Here is a 24,025-nt window from a genome sequence, read left to right as displayed (position 1 = left end):
GATAATAAAACCTCACACAAAAAATCAAACTGGAAAATGAAATAAACCTTTCTTCTGATCTGGCCTTTTTGAATTGAGACATTTCAGAATAAATAGCTTGCTTGTATCTTAAGGAGGCAGCCTATAGATTTGGCTTCTCTAGCTAAAGATAGAAAAAGTACAGGAGTTGTGAGAATGACACATTTTTGTCTGTCGGGCATCTGTTGGATGCAGAATGTGTTTTTGTTCTTCTGCCACCTCTCTTAAGAGACATGCTCTTGGGCTTTGCTCCAGATACAAGGTCATCAGAAAGTGCTATATGCCCAGTAGGGTTTATATCCTTGGGAAGGAAGGATATTTTATTTGAACATAAAGCTGTTTCAGTGGCAGAATTGTTTTATGCTGGGGTGGAAGTGGGATTGATCAGCAGTTAGCAGTTTGTCACTTTGTGGTGGGAAAACTAGGCAGTGTTCAACAGCCAGACTTAAAACCCTCTCTGGCTCTCTGCTTTTCCCCCGGGATGGGTCTAGTTCAGATATACCCACGGGGTCACCCACTGAAAGATGGACATGTAGCGTGGGAAAGGAACCACCCTGTACACAAATAGCACAAATTACAGCAGAGAAACTACAGATGGTAATCTAGAGCGTATCTTCAAGGAACAGCTAGAAACGGGTAATGTTGCTCACACAAGGGACCTAACCCACTGGAATTGGGGAATGGGTACTTCTTTCTGTTTGTGTGGTACTACTGGTGCTGTCTTCATGGGAAGGCACTAAGATTGAATTATAGTACGTTCCGAATATGGTTCATAAAACTATTGGCGTGCATGTGCATTTTGTTATAAAAAGTGTGTTCCTGGCTATTTGCAGCAACAAAGAACTAAAATTCAAATCTGTCTGTCTTCTTCAGGGACTGGCACATCTTCATATCCATCACGTGATTCACCGGGACATCAAGGGCCAGAATGTATTGTTGACTGAGAATGCAGAGGTGAAACTTGGTATGTGATGCATGTGCCACATGATCTAATACTTGGCCCCTGGTGCAGACCAGCGACACTCTCTACCTCACTGGCATTTAGCTAAAAGCTCAGTCTGTTACCCACATTTTCTCTTTTGTTCTACTAAAGAAGTGAGAACTGGGCTTATTATTTTGTCTGGCTCCAAGCGCCCTTCCCTCTTGCTTCTCCCCTCTGCTCTGCTCACCATATAATAGACAGACTACTGTTTAAATCAGATCACATCACTTTCTTTCTTAAAGACCCGTTAGTGGCTTCCTTTTACACCTGGAATAAAATGTACATTTCTTACCATGGCCCATAAAAAGCCATGGCTCCTACTACTTTCCAGCCCTACTTTGTGACCATCCTCACTTCTCTCTTCTTCAGTTCACTCATTTTTATATTTCTTAGACTTTTCCCTTGGCGTCTTCACATACACTGTTCCCCACTGGGAACAGTTCTGAAGTTGCAGTTTTTTCCTCATCTTCAGAGACCTTCCCTGACCCTCTGATCTGTATTGGGTCCCACCACTTGTTTCCTCATTAATACTGATCACAATTTATAATTATACAGCTATTCGTTTGCCTCTATTTCTGACTTATTTACCGGAATGTAATTTCTAGGACTGTAGCAACTAGGATGTTTTATTTATGAGAGCATTCTTTTTTTTTTTATAATTTTTTTTAACGTCTGTTTACTATTGAGAGACAGAGAAACACAGAGCATGAGCAGGGGAGGGGTAGAGAGAGAGGGAGACACAGAATCCGAAGCAGGCTCCGCTCTGAGCTGTCAGCACAGAGCCCAACGCAGGGCTCAAACTCAAAAACTGCGAGATCATGACCTGAGCTGAAGTCAGTTGCCTAACCAACTGAGCCACCCAGGTGCCCCTTATGAAAGCATTCTAATCTGGCACCTAACTTAGTGGCTTAGATGTAGTAGGTGCTCAGTAAATTTATGTGTGGATGCCTGAATGGATGAGGTCCAAAGTATCTTCCTGGAGACGATTTTATAATGGTTCTTCTATATTTCCTGTTTCCCTTACCTGAATTTGAACTTTTTTCTTTTTTCCTTTAAAAAAAATTTTTTTTTAATGTTTTTATTTATTTTTGAGACAGAGAGAGACAGAGCATGAGCAGGGGAGGGGCAGAGAGAGAGGGAGACACAGAATCCAAAGCAGGCTCCAGGCTCTGAGCTGTCAGCACAGAGCCCGACACGGGGCTCGAACTCACGGACCGTGAGACCATGACCTGAGCTGAAGTCGGACGCTTAACTGACTGAGCCATCCAGGCGCCCCTGAACTTTTTTCAATCCCACTTTTATATAATGGTTCTGTCAAATTTTTAAACAGAATTAGCAGTAAGTTTTCTTCCACTAAGGCATCACAGAAAAAAATTCTTTCTACTTATAAGGATCTACTCCATCTTTCAAAAATCTTACGCACCGTAGTTCTACCTTAAAATCTTCATTATTGCTTTCTTGCATAATACCTCCATTTATCGGTCGTCTGTGGAGAAATAGGGTGCCCATTTAGGAAATTCCCTCAAAACCAAGATAGGAGACACTTGAATTGTTCTCATTCCCAGTGACTCAGCAAGCTGTGTGTGTCCCCTGCACTGGCCCACTGGTGCCAGGCCTGTGATACTCCCTTCGTAATAATCGCTTGGTGATCACTTGGGACTGCTATTTGAGTTGCTGCAAATGGCATGCACTGCTTGGCACATGTGTCTGTCTCAGGAGCCCTTAGCTTGTGAGCCCACCTCTTGGCCATGTCGTTGCCCGAGTGGCTTCAGGAGATGTACATACACAAGTTGAGTCTATAACCCCATTCCTGTGAGTGACCTCAGCATCGTGCAGTCCTCCTAGGGGTAATGACAATGTACGTAGTGGTATCATTGGTGAACATTCTATTAGAGATCCTGATCTTCCTGTCAGCTCTGCCTCCCACCCTTGAACTTTCCTCTAGACTACCATCATCGTTCGGCTGAGTAGGATGTAGGGGTCACTCTGAAAAATCGGAAGTCCCAGGTACTCTGAGGGGTGTTTCTTAGTATGTTTGTGATAGAGCTTCATTCTCTTTATTGAATTCATTACTGTGTTCTTTCCAGAAAACCTTTGTGGCTTTCTCTCTTTCTGTGGTTAGTGCTGCCTCAGAAGCTAGGTCATGTGGGTGTTAGTCAGTTCTCCTGAACTTGGAGCTTTCTATGACTTGATCTTGTTTGTCGCAGGCATGTTTCCTGCAAGCACTGAATGTCCTAATTCATCCAAAAGTCCCTCTGGTGGCCACTATCCTGGAAGCTCAGGGAAGTGGCTGGGTTCAGGCTTCCCAGGAGCCGGTAGGTAGACTGGTAGAGGATCTTGTCATTTTAGTGGCTCTGCTCAGGAGACTGCTCCTTATCAGTGCTGGTGACCTTGAGGAGTTTGTATATCCATGAAGTATTACTCCTTGAGTTTACTCTGAAGACACCTCCTCCTCACCTTTCTTCGTCTGATAGTTTACTTATCTGCTAATTATGTTCTACTCCTTCCTTTCTCTTCCTCCCACAGTTGATTTCGGTGTGAGTGCTCAGCTGGACCGGACAGTTGGGAGGAGAAATACATTCATAGGCACCCCCTACTGGATGGCTCCTGAGGTCATTGCCTGTGATGAGAACCCAGATGCCACCTACGATTACAGAGTAAGAGGCGCCTACTTTCTTGGCCTTTACTGGGTCCCTGGCATTCCTGAGGGATGGGGGCACTGCTTACAAAAAGCTTACTGCTTTTTCAATGAGAATGACTTGGAAACTTTGTTGCAAGTGCAAATTTTCTGGAACAGTATTGAGATGCTGTCTTGTTATTGTTCATCCCCCATCACCTCTGTTCTCCTTACTAAGTAATATTCTGCTTTCAGGGCAATGCAAGTCACTGACTTGTGCATAGAACTTTTTGTCACGAGTAAATTAAATGCTTCTGCCCTGTTTGCCATCCTTGTAAAATTGAAGAATATAATCAGATGTTTATTATACTTTTAAAAATACTGTCAGAATATATAACAATAGCTTCATCTATGTGAAATTTTAGAGTATTGCTAAAGAGCTTTACAGCTTTGATTTGGCATACAAATAATATATTTAAATTATTAGAGTGACCTCTAGGGACTTGTATCAATAATGCACTTTTTTGATCTCAATGTAAAGCCCATATTTGATCATCAGATTCAGGTTGAGCGTTTACAAAAATTATTTTTTTAAAAAAGTTCTCTTGCTGTAATTAAACGAGTCAGAGTGTCTATGTATCTGTTAACGGTATTCAAAATTGAGTTCATATCTTCACACTCTCCAGTGTATTTTAGTATTTATTATAAATACCCAATTAATGAAGCTCATTTTAAGTATATGGTATGGAGGAATTTTTATTTTATTTTATTTTATTTTATTTTTTAAATTTTTTTTAATGCTTATTTAGTTTTGAGACAGAGACAGAGCATGAACGGGGGAGGGTCAAAGAGAGACAGAGACACAGAATCCGAAGCAGGCTCCAGGCTCTGAGCTGTCAGCACACAGCCCAACATGGGGCTCGAACTCACGGACCGTGAGATCATGACCTGAACCGAAGTCGGACACTCAACCGACTGAGCCACCCAGACGCCCCAAGAAATTTTTATTTTATTTTTAAACATGCTGGAGTATTTTACAATAAATTATAGACTAGGTGACTTTTCACTCTTTATTATGTTATTACATATCCAAAAATATTTTCCAGCATACCCAAAATATTATGATGCTTAAGTAAATTAAAAATAATTTCATAGTACAGAGTTTGTAAATAAACCCAACTGGTTTATATCTGGCTTATCCACATGAGTGTTTAATATAGGACAAGACATTGTATTTGGTTGTTTGGCTACTGTGTATCTCTTAATCAAGGCTAACAAACTGCCCCTCCTCCTCTTTTTTTCATGACACTGATTTGTTGACGAGGCAGTATTCCACCATATAGATTTGTCTTACCATTTTTAAATTTTAACTTTGCAATCTTTGTTAAGGTATTTTCCTTGTTTCTTATAAACTGGAGAAATTCCATTAGTACTCAGAAAACCTAAAGCAGGATTGCCTCAGGAGATGGGTATGGTTTGTGTTATATCACACCAGGGGGGCGTGAACATCTGTATATCCCGCCACTGATGCTTAAGATTAGTCACTGAGTCCAGGTGGGTGAAGCCCCTCCTTTGCACTCGACAGTATGGAAAACCTCATAAAAATAAGGGAGAAATTTGTGGGCCTGTCCTTCTTGGAATCAAACATGTGTTTGAATTGTGTAGCATAATTATAGGTTATTTAGAAAACCGAGCAACTTTAAGTAAATCTTTCATTAGAATATAGCATATAAACAAAAGAATGCTAATGATAATAACTACCCAATTGTCTGCTTTTTAAAAATCTGTTTTGGATTTTAAGAAATTGGCTGATAAAACTTACTTCCGTCATTCATCAGCCGATGTTTATTGAGTGCCTACCACATGCCAGTCACAATTTTGGGGACGCAAAGGTGAATAAAACAGATGAAAATGTCTGCCCTCATGAAACTTGTATTTGGGTGGGGAATAAAGTTAAAATTCAAATTTTACAATTAATATTTCAGGGGACTGAGAAGAGATTCCAGGCCTAGAAAGGCAGCTGATTGCTTACTCCTTATTAAGTTTGAAGGGACAGTAGAGAGGCTCAGCGGTGTGATTACAGTTGGTGAATTCAACTCGGAGCCTTTTATAAAGAAGGCTTTCTAGCCTTTAAACTTTTTTTTAAAGTTAATTTATTTTTTAATTCAAGTATATACTTAACATACAGTGTATATTAGTTTCAGGTTAGCCTTTAAAATTTTAACATCTTAATTAAGTTTGAGATAGTGACATAAATCATAAAATTAAACATAACTTGGGCCAGGAGTCAAAATTACTGAACGTAAAGAAATGAGGAGACACACTGAACAGCAGGCATACAGTGGCCTAGAGAAGCTTTTACATGGACCATCTCTTGTTCAGTCATAGATGGGAGTGGTTCTAGTTAACAGGTCGATTTTATATTTATTTTTTCATTCATTCATTCATTTGGAAAGTATTCTTACGTATGTGTTTGTGCTTTTAATTTTCTGGCAACTTCTTTTCAGTTTATATACCAAAAAATGCCTTTAAATCATTTGTGTGACTAGTCAGCAGTGATAAGTTAGTGGCTTCATATCTAATCCAGTAGCTGTAACATACTGTTTTATTTTTGCAGAGTGACCTTTGGTCTTGTGGCATTACAGCCATTGAAATGGCAGAAGGTGCTCCCCGTAAGTAATGTACTTTCATCTTTAGCCCAGCTCTTCTGTGTGAGTTAAAATCAGTCTCAAGCCTTCAAAAAGAACAACTTCATGGATAAAGCCTTTCCTAGTGGGGCATTTAGTGGAAGGAATCATAAATACAGTGAAGTTTTAGATGTAAAAGGATTCTTGGCATCCACTCTTTCTTTTGAAGATCCCTGAAGTCTGTAGGCTACATTTTACATTTTATCTTTTATGTAAGTTGTATTTAGATGTGTGACCTGAAATTATGCTGACATCAGATAATAGGCAGTAATTTTTCTTTTCACAATTTAAACTTTAGTGAAACTAAATCCTAACACGTGACATTTTAGTAATACTTATGTTATTACTTTACAAATAGAGGCCTAACTTTTTATCTGTAGAATAATTTTTTTTTCTTTTTTTTTCCTTTTTTTGGATACTTGTGAAATTTGCTTCTCCCTTTCAGTTAAATCAATGACAACTTCATAAAATTGATTTTTGAGCAGAGACGGGTAGAATTGCAGAGAACAAAGGGACAAAACAGCGTTATCTGCTGGTCCCCCTAAAAAAAGGGGTACACAAAGAATGTATACATGTCATGCTACATAGTTGCTGCTGAATAAATATTTGTTGAATGAATGAAAAAAATTTCCAACAGCTAAAAATTAGTTTACAGTACAGAAATGGATGTCAGTCTTGAACACCATGTTTCTTCATGTTTCCCTCTGAGGAATTGAGACAGGGATGTATTGCCAGATCCTTTGTTTCAGGTTTTTTTCACAGTGGGAATAGATTGTCTTCTTTGCCCCCATTTCTTAGCTGCCTTGTAAGATTCTTACGAAGGTAAATAAACATACAAAAATGCACATTACCTCTTTTGATATATTAATATGTGCATTTACACCTGCTATGCCTTTATGGACAAGTGAAAGAAATATAAACAGTAAATGCACAGAATCAATCCGTTTTGTTCTCTCGTCTTTGCTCCTTCTTAGTAACACTGGCTATAGCAAAAGAACAGTTAACATTTCTGGAGGGCTTCACTGGGCTTATTACTATGTCTAGGCACTCTGTGAATGCCTTTTCGAGCAGTATCTGATTTAATCCTCACAGTGACCCTATGACAATAAAATTATTTTCATTGAGATCTTATAGATGGTGTAGAAACTTAAGCTATTCACTCTTTTAAGACTTTGAATCCATATTTATCTTTGATTTATGAAAACTTTCCAATGTCAATTTGAATTGTGAAATTATGTTCTTCTTGTTGCTCTTGACCTCCTTATCTTTTGCTATGTTTATGAAGGGGCAAATTCAAGGTATATCCTAGGGTTGATAGCTGGATGTCTAAACTGCTTGACATAAAGATTATCAGATGATGGGACAGCGCATTTGATATTTTGAGTGAGCCCTAGAAATTAAAAATGAGTAAAATAAGTGCCATACTGACACAACCATCTCCTTTCCCCAGCTCTCTGTGACATGCATCCAATGAGAGCACTGTTTCTCATTCCCAGAAACCCTCCTCCCAGGCTGAAGTCAAAAAAATGGTAAGCTATGTATGCTTTTGTTGTTGTTGTTGTTCTTTCCTTTTTTAAAACAAATTGTTCCTTTTCAGTTTCGCTCCAAGACAAAATTCTAGCCATTTTCATTCCCAAAGAACGTAAGAGCCAGCACTGTGAAACACCAGTTAAATTGGTTTTTTTCTTGATAAATTCTTTTCATTACAAAATAGTAACAAGTGACCATATGAAATACTGTAACATGGTTGAAGAAAAAAAGTTTCACTTTAATATTTAAGCCCACTTTTAAGTATATTTCTAAGCATTTTCACATTAAAAAGCATAGCTGTACTGACTTTGTAGTTCCTCGGGTAAGATAGGATTTGAACATTAATGGAGGCATTTACTGTAATGATTACAAAACATTGGAATTATTTGTATCTTTTTTCATTCCAGAAATGAGAGGAATGGTCCTCTCTTTGGGCTGCCACCTTTCTTTCTCCCTGCAGCTCACATACTTGCAAAGCCAAAGTTGCTTATGAGTGAAGGGAGATGATGGTGACCTTCCTCGTGAAAGCTTTAAGAATTGTAGCGGTGTGGAAAAGTGTTGATTTGGTTTAGTTTTAAAAGTCTTTACAGGAGAGGGTAGTGCTTTGTTTTCACCTGAGAATGTTGCTCCCTTATTTCTCCTTGAACTTTTTTTTTGAGTCCTTTCCTCTCACTTTGTCTCCATTCAGTCTCCTCATGCACGTGGGTCCTCTCCCCTTCTTCCATTCCTGTTTTCTGGGGCACGTCTGTCTCACTGGTGCCCACCTCCTACTATGGTGGTTTTTTCCCCTTCTGAAACTATTCTCACTTATTTTCCAATGAGTGTTATCTCCTCTTAGGTTCTTGACTCTAATTCTGAAGTATGTGAAACATCTCAGTTTCAAGCGTTCTTCTGTTCTGGTTTTGGTCTTTTAGCCATTACTGTGCTCTTTTCTTCTTGGTTGCTCATCTTCTGATGTCCTGTGGTTTTCTTTGCCCATCTGTGGGCTTTACATGCACACACGTGTTTTCACTCTTGTTTCTTTCATACTTCTCCCCGTTCCTCACTGTCTTTACCGACCTTTTGTCTGCTGGCAGGAATTTTCTCATTCTACTTACACTGTCTTTAACCACCTTCAACTCCAGATAACTGAGCTTATCTAGTTCCACTTACCAGTTTTTAGAGAGTTCTTTAAATCTGTACAGTTGTCAAGATTTTAGCCCCACTTGGTCTCTTGTACTGAAGCATGATAGCTGTAGTCATCAATGGTGGGTGGCCAACTTTAGGGAAACCAACTGTGTATTGAGGACATCACCAAGGAGTAAGTTCTGGGGGTGGGGTAACACTACCTAGCTAAATCAAATAATGCTATCTTATTAAAGGGAGTTTATGCTCTGTCTTTAGGGTACCTCACAATTCACAAGTCTTGTCAGCTGGCCCCACTCTGATTATTCTGTCTGTTATTTGCAGTTTGGGATTAACCATTCTGTGTATAATACAGTGATCTAAAGAGACAGCTGTAGATGGCAACAAATCTTCTTGCTTTCTTACACCACATTTTCTCTAAAGTTGATTAGATGCATTTTCATCCATTTACATCATTGCTGTCATTTTATCCAGGTATTCTGAAAGAATGAGATGATTGCAAACATAGTGTTTTTTTTCCCTTTCTGATTGCTATCTTCCTATCCACCAGTGTAAATTTCTCCTGCTGGTTTTAGAGAAGTGATCAGGGAATTCTCTTCTAGCAGAACTTGACAATTGATTTTAAATTTTTTTAATTTTTTAATTTTTTTTTTTTTATTTATTTTTGAGACAGAGAGACACAGAGCATGAACGGGGGAGGGTCAGAGATAGAGGGAGACACAGAATCAGAAGCAGGCTCCAGGCTCTGAGCCATCAGCCCAGAGCCCGACGCGGGGCTCGAACTCACGGACCGCGAGATCGTGACCTGAGCTGAAGTCGGACGCTCAACCGACTGAGCCACCCAGGCGCCCCGACAATTGATTTTAAAGAATATATTGTAGATCATTGATTCCCAAATGTTAATTTGTAGACATGGAATGTGAGAATCCCTTTGGAATCTTAATTTAGGGTTCCAACCTCAAAGTGTTTCTTGTTTGTTAGGTCTGAGGAGTGACCCAGGTATTTGTATTTTTAATAAACTCTAAAGTGGAGTTTATGGGCATTGGAGTTTAGGAATCTCTGTGTTAGAGCAATTTCCACGACAACTGTGTAGAGTCTACCATGTTCCTCACTACACAGAATAAAGAATAAAGACCACAGAATAAAGTCACAACCTTGCTGTGTGACTTTGAGGACCCTTCTCTGAGCTGATTCTGACCTATTTTTCTGTTCTTTTCCACTTTTTATACTAGCATCAGAAAACGATTCATTACTCCCTAATACTTTTCTCCCTTTGTTCATGTTGTTCCTTTCACTCTGGAATGGTGGCTTCTCTCTCCCATTTCTAGAGTATCAACTATCCTACTTTTTTATGCTGGCTAACCCCCTGTAGCAGTAGTTCTTTCTTCCTCTGTAAGGTTGAGTACATACCTGCTATTGTGCGTCCATAGATTTCCTCCACTTTATTTCCTATGTGTATTTCTTACAGAGCCTAGCATAAACAAATGTAAATTGAAATGTAAATATTTGTCGAATTGAAAAAAATGGCAAATTTGAATGGAAATACAAGACAATAGAAGTGATTCTTCAAAGTAGTGAAGTAATTAGAAAGAACTGAACGAAAGACTGAACAACTCATTCATTCAACAAAAATTTATTACATACCTCTTGTGGTCTGCCATGCTCAGTGCTGGGCATTGCCGACAAGTTGAAAAGTAGAAATCCGTTCCTGACCTGTACCCCAGCAGGGAGACAAACATAAACATGAAGTGTATAGTCTATTAAATGCAAACAACCTTAGAGGAAAGCCTTCTAATTTTGGGCATGTAGGGTGGAGTGTTGCCAAGGAAAGCCTTACCTAAGGAGACCATATCTTATCTTAGTCTCAAAAGGTAGGATAGGTAAGTGTCTTGGCCAAGGCCATGGATAGGGGTCATCATGAGCCAGGCATGGAGGAAAGGGGAAAAGTAGAAGTAGCTAGTAGGGTAAATGTTTGTGACAGAGTCCTTGCCCTCCTCAGAGCTGTTATGTATTTCTGTCTCTGTACATTAAGCATAGAGAACTGATCGAAATATCGTATTAACAGGTTCAAGAGCCAAAGCATTTGGTCATTTACCAGCTCCTTATCTTTGTGTCCATCCTTGTCTTCCAGGTTCCAGACATCTACTATCCTGTCTGCCTTCATTTTCACAAAAACCCCTGTGATTAAATGACTAATAAACGACATTACATTTAAACCTAGTTCATTTAAAGCTGACTGCTTTCAGAGCTCTCTGTGGTGTATTGGTGGTGGTGTGGTATAATTCTTAAACCGTGTTTAAGTGATGCTCCTTATCCACAATGGTCCTGGGTTCCTCATACTTTCCCTGTGCATTTGCAGAATGTTCACAGTGAATTATGAAGCTCTTGTATGTTTTCAGACTAATAATTTACTGATATTTTGGAGCTTTGCTCTTTGCAGTAGAAATTCGATGATCTTTTTTACTTTCTCTTACAGGTCAAAGAAATTTTTTAGTTTTATAGAAGGGTGCCTGGTGAAGAATTACATGCAGCGGCCCTCCACCGAGCAGCTTTTGAAACATCCTTTTATAAGGGATCAGCCAAATGAAAGGCAAGTTAGAATCCAGCTTAAGGACCACATAGACCGGACCAGAAAGAAGAGAGGAGAGAAAGGTATTAATCTGTTTTTATTTTCATCTTAAAAAAAAAAAATATTTGAGGTTTTTGCCCACCAGAATAGGTTACTCCTTTTCCACCCAGGAGTTTGTGCTCCCTTGGCCGGTGCTGGCATAGTTTGTCTCTGCTCTGCGGGTCAGCCATGAGCCTCAGGGCCAGCCCGACTCAGGTGGAGTAGACCGGAGCTGCATGCTATGTCACCAAGCTGACACCAGATAAACCGCCACTGTGGCTGGTCAGCATGAAGGGATGTTTCTCTTGTTCCTCCTCAGGAACATGTCTTTGTTGCTGCTCTTTTTACTTCATTATGTGCATTTGCATTCTGAATAAGTCACTCAAGGTTTATTGAGCACCAGCTGTGAACGTCACCATCCGTGTGTTCATTGCATGTCTCTCCTACTTGAGAACCCTCTGGGTTTCTTACTGCTTTACTCTGTGCAGGTGGTGTGGCCAGGCCTGGGCCACATGTGTGCCTGACTACTTTTCTGTCACCATAGCACAACGTGAACATGTTAATTATTTAATGTTTCTTTCTGTTCCTGGTGTCTTGGTTTTATATCTCTGTGTGGTCTGTATCTACCTGTCCGGAGCACCATCTGTCTCCTTGCTGTCCAGCAAGATGGAGCCCAGGCTTCTCCACCGTCTTCCGCCTTCACCGAGGCCTCCAGCTCACATTGATCTTTCTGTTTTATGAATTCTTATCATAACTTTACAGAACATTTGATAACTGGCATCTTGACGGTGAATTTTTTTGACGTTCAAATTTCAAGGCCAAAAGAGAAACTAAGAAGAGCAAGTTCAAGGCAGTAAAAAGACTTGGTCACAGTCCTCTTTGGAGGTCTGTAGTGAGCTTTTTACATGTTCTTTTCAGTCTTCAGAGCTACATTATCAGCGATGCTCACAACTACTTTTGGTCCTCTGATATATTCAGTTATAAAAGTAATTAAGTTTGGTATGTTAAGCTATGCAGTTACAATAAGTGAACTGAAATTTGAAAACAAAGCTTTTTTGGGGGTGGGAGAGGGAGGTTATTTGTATATTGAATCATTTTCCCAGTATGTACTTTCTCACCGTCATGGAGCATTTGCTCCGTGCCAGGCGTTTTCTGAGCACTCCACCTGGACTCTCGTGCACATTTGTGGATGGGAATTATGGAGCACTTTATCTTCATTTCTTTATTTTCAAGTTACATTCATTTACCTTTCAGATACCCTCAGCCTCTTGTCAATAATTAATAGTTCATAGTACCAAATTGTAAACATAACAGAGTACTACTTAAAGGAGTCTAAAAGATTACTTAGGTTAGAATTTCCTTTGGAAGCTAACCTGTTTTTATGTTCTTTAAAATTATACAGTTTTGATGGTCTTCTCAGTGAAAAGAACTAATGTTGTATATATAGATTGATGAATCTGTAGATATGTGTATCTAGAATTATGTATAATATAGACTGACCCCATTTTAAGTTCTCAGAACTGTTTTTCTTACCGAGATACTGATTTCCAACTTCTGTGTCTCTGAAAAAAGTTAGAAACGTGGTTTTTGTTTGCAAATAGACTTGTTTTACACATCTCTTCAACCTTTCTAGTTTTGATTGCTCTCTGGAGTGAAATTGTTCACTCAAAGTTTAGGTACTGACCTTAAGTACAAGGTCTGTTACTTGGGGTGACGTAGTATAAAACCTGCTGATGTGAAAACAGGTTGCTCATGTTGACATTTTTGCTTGATGTGGTGAAAGAGCACCTTCTCTCTCCTCCTCTTGCTGTATTGTTTTTGCACCGATTTTTCCCTGGCTTCACCTTTGTAATATGTGGGGACATTGGATTTTGTCTCTCAATGCCCCAAGTACTTCCTGTAGTTCACTCATCAGTCCAGCAGACCTTTCTCTCTGCTGCACTCTGAGTGGCTCCCTGAGTGCCAACAGTAAACAGATGACATCTCCTAGTTGCCTTGGTTTGGGCAGTTAATCTCTTTCTTTAGCCTTTTGGCATCAATGGGATTTTGCCAATTTGCTGATGCATTGGAGTCACTTTTCTTGAGTGTCAAGAGCTTGAGCACCCCTCTCACAGCCCTGTACCCCCTCACCAGTGTATCCCATAAGGGACTGTCTTGAATACAGTGAAATCTGCTCTTCCATGGGGAGTAAGGGTGGCCCAGGGAATTGGGTGTCACCCCCCTCCTTCCCCAAGTACTCCATATACATTATCATTTTCATAAAGAACGTATCGTTTATTTTCTGCCATAGTGCTCTTAGAGATGTTTGCATGTACATCCATGTATCATGATTTGTGAACTGTTCCATTTATCTTGTCCTTTATAGATGAAACCGAATATGAGTACAGCGGGAGTGAGGAAGAAGAGGAGGAAGTGCCTGAGCAGGAAGGAGAGCCAAGGTAATAATGATGAAGCCACTGTTCAGCTTCCTGCTTTATGAAGAGGTTGTTTCATGCTAATGCCAGGATTTCAAAAGATGCCTGCATAGTTCAAAGAAATCTTAAAGTACTTTGAAAGTACCTTAATCTCTTCATTCTTCTTCATTCTTCAAAAGATTCTTATGAACACTTTTCCCCCTCTGGATTCTCTTATTCAGTGGTGCTTTACCAAGATTGCACTGTTTCCCCTCCCCCAGTTATTTGGAAATGTAGAGTGTTGTGTTTGGTTCTGAGGAAAGGGATCTTGCCGCTGGCACTTACTGCTCCAGAAGGCATGGATGGTAAATGCTGTGCTGCATATTAAATAGTCCTACCCACAAAGAACTGTCCTGCTCATGGGCCAGTAGGGCCTCCATTGAAAAACACTGCAGTCTTTCCTAAAATGTTTTCTGTTTTGTTTTGTTTTGCTTTCCCACAAGTGTGGTTACCAGTCTTGCATTTTTTCTACGAGTGTATATAATGTCCTGACCCATCTACTAGTCTATGTTTTGGTTACCTGTGGCTTCCCAAGTTACAGTGAAGCAGAAGGTTGAAGGTTTGGTAGTATGAACCTTATAGTAACTATTCAAGGAATATGAGATTTTGAAATTTTAATAATGGTCTTGCCTGGCAGTCCTTTGTGCTTTAGCCACACAAAACTTACTGAACAAAAGGAGGCTGGAAGGGCGTGTTGAGAGACCTGTGGGGACCCATGTGTGGGCGGTGGGGGTTTGAAGAGAGCACATGAAGAGATGAGAAAATCTTTTGATAAAACTCCTTAATATCCTTTTCTTCATACATAGGAGAATGTTTTTAATCCATCTGAGACTAAATATTTTCTAGTAATTTGAATCGATTTCATGAGAAATATAATTGTTTTGGATAGGAGTATGATAGAAGGAGAGAGTGGTTTCAGGAGATTGATTTGCCATGTTATTTCTGGGCATTGGAAGTAGAGTGGTGGCTCTCAGCAGGGAGACCAGCTAGGAATGATGTTGTTTATCTCCCAGTGGCTCATTCTTGGGACCCACTTGGGCTCAGCTGCTTACTCTGGAAATAGGCAGTGGGAGGGCATACGTGACAAGACTTAGTGGACCAGAAGAAGGAGGGAAGGGTAGTCCTGAAGATTACTCTGATCATTCTATTGTGGTAGACTCAGAACGTGATGTTGCTTTTATTGGTGGGAAATAAGGTGGTCAGAGAGGGACTAATGAAGTGGGAGAAGAGGATTTCAACTTTCCTTTTATACAGTTTGAGTTGATGTGAGAATCCGAAGTTAGAGATGTCTTGTCATGCAGACATCCCGGACAGAAACAGATAAAGGATGTAATACTATTGAGTTGTAGATACAGTTATTCCCATGTTTAGTTGAGTCCCAGGGTGGAAGGAACTCATTAAGAGGATGAATGAGAAATGGAATAGAGTGCTGAGGCCGCTGTCTCATCCGGAGGGCAGAGTGATCTGTGAGTACTCCTGAAAGCTCTGCCTTTTCCTACAGCTCCATTGTCAACGTGCCTGGTGAGTCGACGCTTCGTAGGGATTTCTTGAGACTGCAACAGGAGAACAAGGAACGTTCCGAGGCTCTTCGGAGACAGCAGCTACTGCAGGAGCAACAGCTCCGGGAGCAAGAAGAATATAAAAGGCAGCTGCTGGCAGAGAGGCAGAAACGGATTGAGCAGCAGAAAGAACAGAGGCGGAGGCTGGAAGAGGTAGGAAGAGGGAAATGTCCAGTGGGTATTCTCTTTCTTTATTCACACTGGTAGCCAGACACTCAAAGGAATGTTTTCTGTAGCCTCCTGATGTGATACCTTTCCCCTGGCTTAGCTAGTCAGGTAACTTCAGAAGGAAGGCTTCTGTCTATGGTTTTGGACTGTCAGGTCTTCACATTCCTTGAGGTCTTTGAAATGTTTTCCTTGCTTGTAAAAACTGAAGGACCTGCCCCACCATTGTGCTAGATGCAGAGCAGCAGGGTCCCAGAGACCGCATCATACCAGTTCTGGAAAGGCTGTTTCTGTTTGTGGTTTAAGTTGGCCAGCTCAAGCTTGACCTGACTTAGTTTCTTCTCTTGGCCTCTGGATCTAAGTTCATGTGTACATATTTTTTTGAAACTTCAGACTTTTTCACAGGAAAAACATTTTTTTTGGTACAGACACCTTAACTTTAGTTTTTTATAAATGCCTTAACTTTAGGCACACACTATAATAAGGGATGAAAAAAAGAATTACATTGGGTATAATACAAATGCTGTTCTGTAATCTAATTGTTATCTAGTGAGATTAATTATATCCTGTGATAGGGAAATACATTTTGTACTACCTGCTGCTCATTTAATTCATTAATACTAAGCACCACTGGTGATGTGGTTACCCACAACTTGTTCGTTTGTAATTCATAGAAGTGTTATTTCTCTTTCACTTGGGGCTCAAAGAAACTTTTGATTTTATTTTCCTAACTACCTTTCATAATATGTCTCACAGCTCCAAGTTTCTCATTCATAATAGTACAACTCCCAGTTTCTCATTCATAGTAGTCTCCACTTAATGCATACACCTTATCGCTTCACGTTTCTTATGGCAGAAAAAGAACCCAAAACAACAAAAAAGCCCTGTATTGATACTAAACAGTGGAATTTAATTTAGATAACAGCACATATTACACAAGTTAGTTAGGAGTGTATTTGGGTTGGGGGGAATCTTTGTTTTGTGTGTTTTATAGTCTGAATTCTGCAAAACTTATACTTTTACCTGAGTTAGAAAACCAGTGTCTGTCTAGCTAAGGAGAATGGAAATGTTCAGCCTGGGCTTGCAGAAAAAAACATAGGACATAACCTTCCTCTGTAGGAGGGACAATATTGCTGTTTGTGTAACTCTTTTTGTGGCTTTTTTGCAAACTCTTTTGTAGTATTTTTAAGACTTTCTCCATGTTCTTTGAACATAACAGAAACCCAGAGTAGTCCAGGGTTTTTCAAGGTTGCCTGTTGACCATGGACTTCGTATATGAGAATGCTTGAGTTTTGAGGCTCAATTTCCAATTGTGTCTTTATGCGACATTCTCCACTGTCCATTTAAATCCTGGGCTCTACTTTCCCTGAGGACACGAAACAGGTTAGTTTGGTGGTTTGTAACTTTAGCTCCAGCCCATTTGTAACACAGAATTTGCTACAGAAATTGCTTTTGGGCCAAGTGGTAGTGAGACAAGTGTTCGTTATCCAGCCTCTGTGCCCAGTAGGGAGTGAGGATTACAAAGTGAAGACCAGCACTGGCTAGAGGAGAGACACTAAAGTTTTACAGCCATTTTGTTTTATTAGTTAAAATAAAGACTTGAGGATTAAGGATGTCTGCTAAGTGAGAACTTTGCACTTTACTTGCTTTAATTAGCCATTTAATTTCAGCTTCTTAGTAAAAATTCAAACTCACAGTCACCTCTTGGCACCTCTTAATCAGAAAAGATGGAGCTAGGTATGAAACAGGGCACATTTGCATGAATAGAATCCACTGATTTGGATTCTTGGTAATCTAGCTCCTTTTTTCTAGCCCAGGGTAATTAAGCATTGTCTATACTCTAGGTCCCAGAAGGTAATTTGGGAATATTTGAGCCCATAAATGATTTGTAGCCCTTTATTGGCATTAAACCTTCAATCAGAACTGTGTGGGGAATAGGGATTCCTTTTGTTATTAACAAAGTAGGTAAAGATGGTTAGCCTCAGTCATAAGATAAATGACAGTTAAAACTGAAAGGAGATGACAAATATCTGGCAATGACTGGCAAAAAGAAATGGCCCAAGAGTCGAGGTTGTAGGGAAACTGAGTATAGGTTTTCCTTTCTATGCAACTGCCATAAGATCAGGCTTATTGGTGCTAAGGACTCCTGTCACACCACCATTTCTATTTCTGAGCTCTCTTTGCAGGTTAGTGCTTTTGCCCTGCGTAAGTTCTTCATCTTTAAGAAATCTGTATGTGTATATACTCCACTCTTCCTTTGCTCCTTGTAATGTGCTGATAGGATCTCTCTCCTTTGTTTTCCTCTGCTTCCTCTTCCTTGGCTTCTGCATGAACTGGAGATCTTAGAAGCCCTTGCAGATATTTTTGAGTCTTGTCTCTCAGTTTTGCTGACAATGAGGTTTCTGTTTCTGTTTTCCATTTTCCTTGTTGCTTTTGGATGGTCCCAGGCTAAAAAGGGGAGAATGCTGAGCTCAGGCAGCCAAGTTTGTACTGGCAGCTTCGTCCACTCCTTTTCTGGACCTCACAGCTCCTCTAGTGTTTGACTTTGCTCCTTAGTCTTTCTCATCAGGATCCACTCAGGGTTTTCTCCGCTTACTCTAAGTATTTCATCCATATTCAAGACCCCGTGTGGTAATGACCCAGCCTCAAAAATTTTAATATTACCATTTACTTTTCATATTTAGATGCATCATCACACCTCTGGCTCAAATAGAATTGTTGCCTCTAGCTCATTTTTTTTCCCCATAAAAATTGTTCACAGGCCAGCTTTTTCTTCCATTCTTTCTTTTCTTTTTTTTTTCTTTGAGCACAAATGAATATTTGATTGTATTGTTGTCTTATCCTAATGGTTTGTGCTCTCTTTGCATTGAGTCTGGATTTGATACCTATTAACTATGTCTTCCTACTCCCACCACATCCACATATTTGATTAGCATGTTTTCTCATTCTTCATCTAATTTTAATACAAATATGAAGAGAACATCTGATCAGCAGTCTAAGTTAAGATTGCCATGTTAGTTGGTGTACTTCAGATGTTTTTTGAACCTGTTACATATTTCACTAAGTTTCCGTTTGCTAGTAGATACTTCTTCATTTCGACCTCAAGAAAACTTACCTAATTATTGGTAAAAGCAAGATACATTTGTCTGTGTTTGGAGTGCTACTTTAGTAAACTTCAGAAAAAGGAAATTTCTTAGAGAAGATTTGTTTTTTAGCAGGACTTTGGTGCCATCAGCACATTCTCGTTTTGTTTTTTTTGTTTTTTTAATATGCATAATTGGTTATTTTAGTATGGAAGAGTCACAATCAAACTTCTCAGTTAAGGTTAGAATTTATCCTTTCCTTTAGAAAAAAGAAAAAGACAACAAACCGATTTCCTGTCTCTCCAGTCTTCCCCTTTGGGAAGATGACCGCAGTGCCTATGCTCTGTAGACTTTTTAGGCCCTGGAGGTGTAGCTGTCACTTGGTGATTTGGGCTGCCTCGAGTTGGGGGTAAATGTTAGTGTCAGCCCCAGCGGTCTCTTTGCTTTTTCTTCCACCAAGAGGACACATGGTTATATTCATTCCTGTCATTTCTACAAATTTCAAAGTGACTAAAATCTTAGAGGGGTGGGTGAAAGTGGAAGAAATTAAAGATAAAGGAAAGCAAGAGAAAAACAGTTTTTCTGTGTGAAGTGAGATCAGTACTGAAGCTGAATTATAACACTAGAAAAATGTAAACGTTTCTAAGAAAAAAAGTTAATAAACTGCCCCATGTATTTGTTGGCTGCGAGATCTTGGAAGGAAGGCATGGTGGACTCCTTTACCCCAACCGGATCTTCACATATCTTAAAGGAATAGGAACCATTTCCTCACCCTACTTTGCTTACATGAAGGCCTTTGTTTGGCAGATCATGATTGTCTCCCATCACAAGTACATATTAGCACAGGGCTACCTTTTTTTACATACATGCATCTGGGTGTGCAGGTGCCCCTGTAGCCCACGCCCTGCCTTCTCTGTCAGCAGCTCCATTTTTTTTTTGCAGAGGGTAGCTGTCTTGTCTTTCAGCCTCCTTATAAGTTCTCACATGTTCTTTTGACATCCTAGTCTAGCATCTGGTTATATTTACAGTTAAATTTTGTAAGAGTTAGCTTAATTCACCAAATGTTGCTTGTTGCCTAAAGATGGGGAAGAGTTGTCTTTGGGGAGAAGCAAATAATTTTTCTACTAAGGCCTCATCAGAACTGGCAGGAAAAAAAACCTCAAGGATTGGTGGTGGTATGTTTGTGGAGTAACATGACCCCGGAAGTGCTTGGAAATGGCTGAATGTGAAAACCAGACTGGTTTATTAAAGTCCGTTAGTTTCTACAACAGTAAGTCCAGTGAAGTGTGTTTAAATGGACCTCACCATTATCAACGTGATCTATTTAGAAAAGTTTTTAGAATTGTGAGATGAAAGCATTACTTTTAAGTACCAAACTAGAAAGGGAGTTTCTAAACTCCCTTTATTAATTAAAGCATAGCTGGAAAAGTACATATTTACTTGGGCATGCTTGGGAAAATTTAAATAATAAGGAATTCTCTTTATAATTTGAGAGATGTAGAAATCACTTTATAGCATCATGCAGTTTTTTAGTTTCTTTGATTTTGTTTTCAAAGAGTGATTTAAGAAAATAATGATGACATCAATTTGCAAATGCTTCAAAGGATTATGTCATGTTTTTCATTCTTAGTGGGGTAAGCCTGAAAAGGCATGTTCATTAGAGTTTCGTAGGTTTTGTTATTTGAAATCACAGGCATAAGGTTAATCCAGTATGAATTGATGTTACTTAATTGATGGTTGATGGCATATGTTTTATTTTGGGCTGTTTTCTTTTGAGGTTCTTTTGCAAGAGGCCAGTTTTTCACATTAATCATCTATTAAGGTATATTTACTAAGGGATTTCTTTTAGTTTTAATTGTCTCCCCTCCCTTAAATTAAGAGCCTCTTCTGAGTATAGTGGTTTTTATGGTTCATAGTTTAAATTCTTGCTCTTAGTCCAATTTACAGTTTCAAATGTTAGAGCATAATGTGGAAGAAGAAATCAGTAAGTGCATTGTTTTTTGCCTTAGCCATCAGTCTTGTCAGCCAGTTGGTTTTCATACCAGGACTTGCTTAGTGGGCCAGTCCTAGGAAATACAGCACTTTCCACATTGTCTTGTTGATTTTTAAAAAGCATGTGACTTATGTTACGTACAAGACTTGGAGGAGAGGGCTCTGTCTAGTTTATCTTTGTATACTCACCATGGTGCTTATTAATATTTCTCAAATGCATGAATCAATCATTTGTAGTCCTACTTGCATCTCTGGAAAGAAGGGACTTGTTCTTGAAATTTATGCCTGTTCTTAAATGGACTTCTGGGTTTGAGATCTCTAATTTGAGTTCCAGAGAGACCTTAGAGAACTTTAAAGGATTTTGTAGACTATTCTGAGGCATAAAAGGTGTGTTGTGTAAAGTACGAGGCACTAACCAAATGTAACAATTCTTGTTTAAGCTTTTATGTACTTTCCAAGTGATCTTGAAAAGATGGCGTTATGATTTGATTGGATCTTGTTGGGACCTAGAGATATGAATGGATTCTTTAGTCCTTTATTACTCTAAACTCTAAATGTTGGAGATAAAATCACAGCAGTTTTTCTCTTGGATGCCGTGTGTTCGGTGTGAGGGTTGGATTCAACCCAAAAAAGTATTTATTGTGATATTTACTACAGAGCAGAAAAGATAAGTGAAACAGGATTCCTGCTCTCAAGGAGCTTATGGTCTTTTGTGTGTGTGTGTGTTGATTTAGCAACCAAGAGTTTCTTTCATAGGAAACAAAAAGCTTTTCGGAGGCTTTCATTTGACAGTTGAGAACATCAGTTGTAGCCTATTCGTGTTTGTAAGATATTTGCTTACTCTTATTTTGTGATGTGCATTTTGAATAAAACTTAAAATTTTTTTTAAATTATGGCAAATAATTACATAATAACCGTTACACTGATTTAGGAAAACAGTTGAAGAAAAATAACATGATGCTTATTACCTCACTTAAAATTTTTTTTAATATTTATTTATTTTGAGAGAGGGGGAGTGCAAGCAGGGGAGGGGCATAAAGAGAGGGGGAGAGAGAGAATCCCAAGTAGGCTCTGCATTATCAGCACAGAGCCTGATGTGAAGCTCGAACTCACAAACCGTGAGAACTTGACCTGAGCCAAAATCTAGAGACGGATGCTTAACCAGCTGAGCCACTCAGGCACCCCAATGCTTACCTCACTTTCGTTGAGAAATCCCAGTGAAGTGACTGAGAAAAATGGTATAAACAAGGACAACGAGAACAAGAAAGGAAACCAAATTGTGGAAGTTAGATAGTACATGGGAGAGTAAAGATTGTAAGAAGGCTAGTACTGCAAATTCTGGAAGAGTCAAAAATGAGAGGCAACAGGTGGGGCTAACAGCATGTAGATATGGAGAGTTAGATTCTCCCACCCCAGGCAGCCAGGCTACTCTGTTCCTTCTCCCCTGTGGGAACAGATATAGACTTCCTAGAAAAAGTGAACAACAGAGCCTCAGTATATGAAGAATTCAGGCACAACTGAGTATGTGGAGAGAGAGAGAGAGAGTGAAAACAAGGGCATTAATTGGAAGTCTAAGTATTCACCAGTATGACTGCATGCACACTCACCTCAGCTCCCACAGTGTTGGCGGCCACACTTACTACAGATGCCATCTTCTTTACCTACACCTTCTGCTCAACCCAGGCAGGAGATGGGGAGGATTCTGAGAATACTGCAGAGATTCCTCTCTGGAGATACTGACTAGCCCAAGGGACAAAAAGCGCCAGTGAAATGCCCATGCTGCTTCCCATCATCTTACTGTGAAGCTTAATAGTTACCAACCACTCTCCATAGCCCTTATAATTTCCTTTTTACTGTCTTAAATGTGAATGGACAGCCAAGATTGTGGGCACTGAAAAGAACCTTTAACATGAAAGACAAGTAGAAAAAGAATCTTGAAGGAAATAGTGTAGGGAACAGAAACTATTGCACACACAGACACATGCACATGTGTAGGATCTTAATATCCCTCGAATGAGAAGAACAAATAATATTCATGAAACGATGTTCAGAAACTAAGAATTTTTGAGGCTTTTAAATTTTTTAAAAACTTTTAATTATTTAATTTTGAGAGAGATGGGGGAGGGAGGCAGAAAATCCCAAGCAGGCTCTGCACTGTCAATGCAGACCCCAGTGCAGGGCTCAAACTCAAAAACTGTGAGATTGTGACCTGAGCCAAAATCAAGAGTCAGACCCTTAACTGACCGAACCACCCAGGCGCCTCTGAAAAGTTTTTATAAATTAAAACTCCCAGAACGTTGTGGGGGGCGGGGGGGTTAAGTTTATGATGAACAGAAGAAAAACCAAATCAATTCAGGGGTTTAACAACCATTTAATTAGGTGGTGTAGGAAATAATTACCGTAGGGAGAACTACAGAACTAATTCAAGGAAAGTTTCCAGAGCTAAGAAATACGAATTTCTGTACTGACTGAAAGATGTACTGAGTCTCCTGCACAATGAATGAAAAAAGACCCATACAAAGGTACATATGTCGTCTTGACAGTTCACAATGTCTGGGATGAAAAGAACATCCTAAAAGCCATGGTGGGTGGAGTAGGTAGAGGGTTGGGGTGTGCATGGGTCTTGTACTAAGTATCAGGAATCTGAATGGTCTGAGATTTTCCAGGAGCACCATCAGAAACTAGAAAATGACATAGCTGTGCTTGCAGAAATCTGAGGGAAAATTACTAGCCTGAGTCAAAATTATATGTACCTTGTGAGAGTAAAGGTTCTGTGGCCTGCGAAGTCCCTAAAGCCTTTTGCCTTGTTTTCACTTCTCAGGAAGCTACTGGAGAATGTGTTTCAGCAAATGAGGACGAAAGTGGCAAGGGCTACAGGAAACAGGATCCTGTACAGGAGAGAGTTCAAAAGAATTCCTAGGAAGTTGGTGGCCAAGCATAGGCTGCCTGGAGAGCAAGCAGTCTTGGTTGGTGTAGGGGAAGAAAGGGGTGTGAGAGGTTAAATCTCTAGGAAGAAAGAATGCCTGATTGACTTGACCATATTGGAAGGAGGTCTGTGGTGGTGCAAGAGACTTTACAGATGATTTTGTGATAGACCCATAGAAAACCAGTGAAAGAGACCACAACAACAAAAATAAGGCAATTAATAGCTCCTCCAAACACTAAATTTTGCCTTGAATGTGGTTTTCATTTAATCAGAAATTGTC

General features: G+C 39.6%; 1 protein-coding gene across 45 annotated transcripts in view; it reads left to right on the top strand.

Moving 5' to 3' along the window:
- Positions 1-24,025, top strand: part of MAP4K4 (mitogen-activated protein kinase kinase kinase kinase 4) — a 188,162-nt gene that overhangs the window by 118,263 nt on the left and 45,874 nt on the right. For all 45 annotated transcript variants that reach the window (XM_042931906.1, XM_042931899.1, XM_042931913.1 and 42 more), the window contains 7 exons: positions 892-982; positions 3,527-3,657; positions 6,235-6,289; positions 7,755-7,833; positions 11,436-11,611; positions 13,933-14,005; positions 15,522-15,732. In XM_042931906.1, coding sequence (XP_042787840.1) covers positions 892-982; positions 3,527-3,657; positions 6,235-6,289; positions 7,755-7,833; positions 11,436-11,611; positions 13,933-14,005; positions 15,522-15,732 — 816 coding nt within the window. The remainder of the gene's footprint in view (positions 1-891; positions 983-3,526; positions 3,658-6,234; positions 6,290-7,754; positions 7,834-11,435; positions 11,612-13,932; positions 14,006-15,521; positions 15,733-24,025) is intronic.

This window comes from Panthera leo, chromosome A3 (assembly GCF_018350215.1).
Source record: "Panthera leo isolate Ple1 chromosome A3, P.leo_Ple1_pat1.1, whole genome shotgun sequence".
In the NCBI taxonomy this organism is placed as follows: Eukaryota; Metazoa; Chordata; class Mammalia; order Carnivora; family Felidae; genus Panthera; species Panthera leo.
This window is presented reverse-complemented; position numbering and strand designations above follow the sequence as displayed.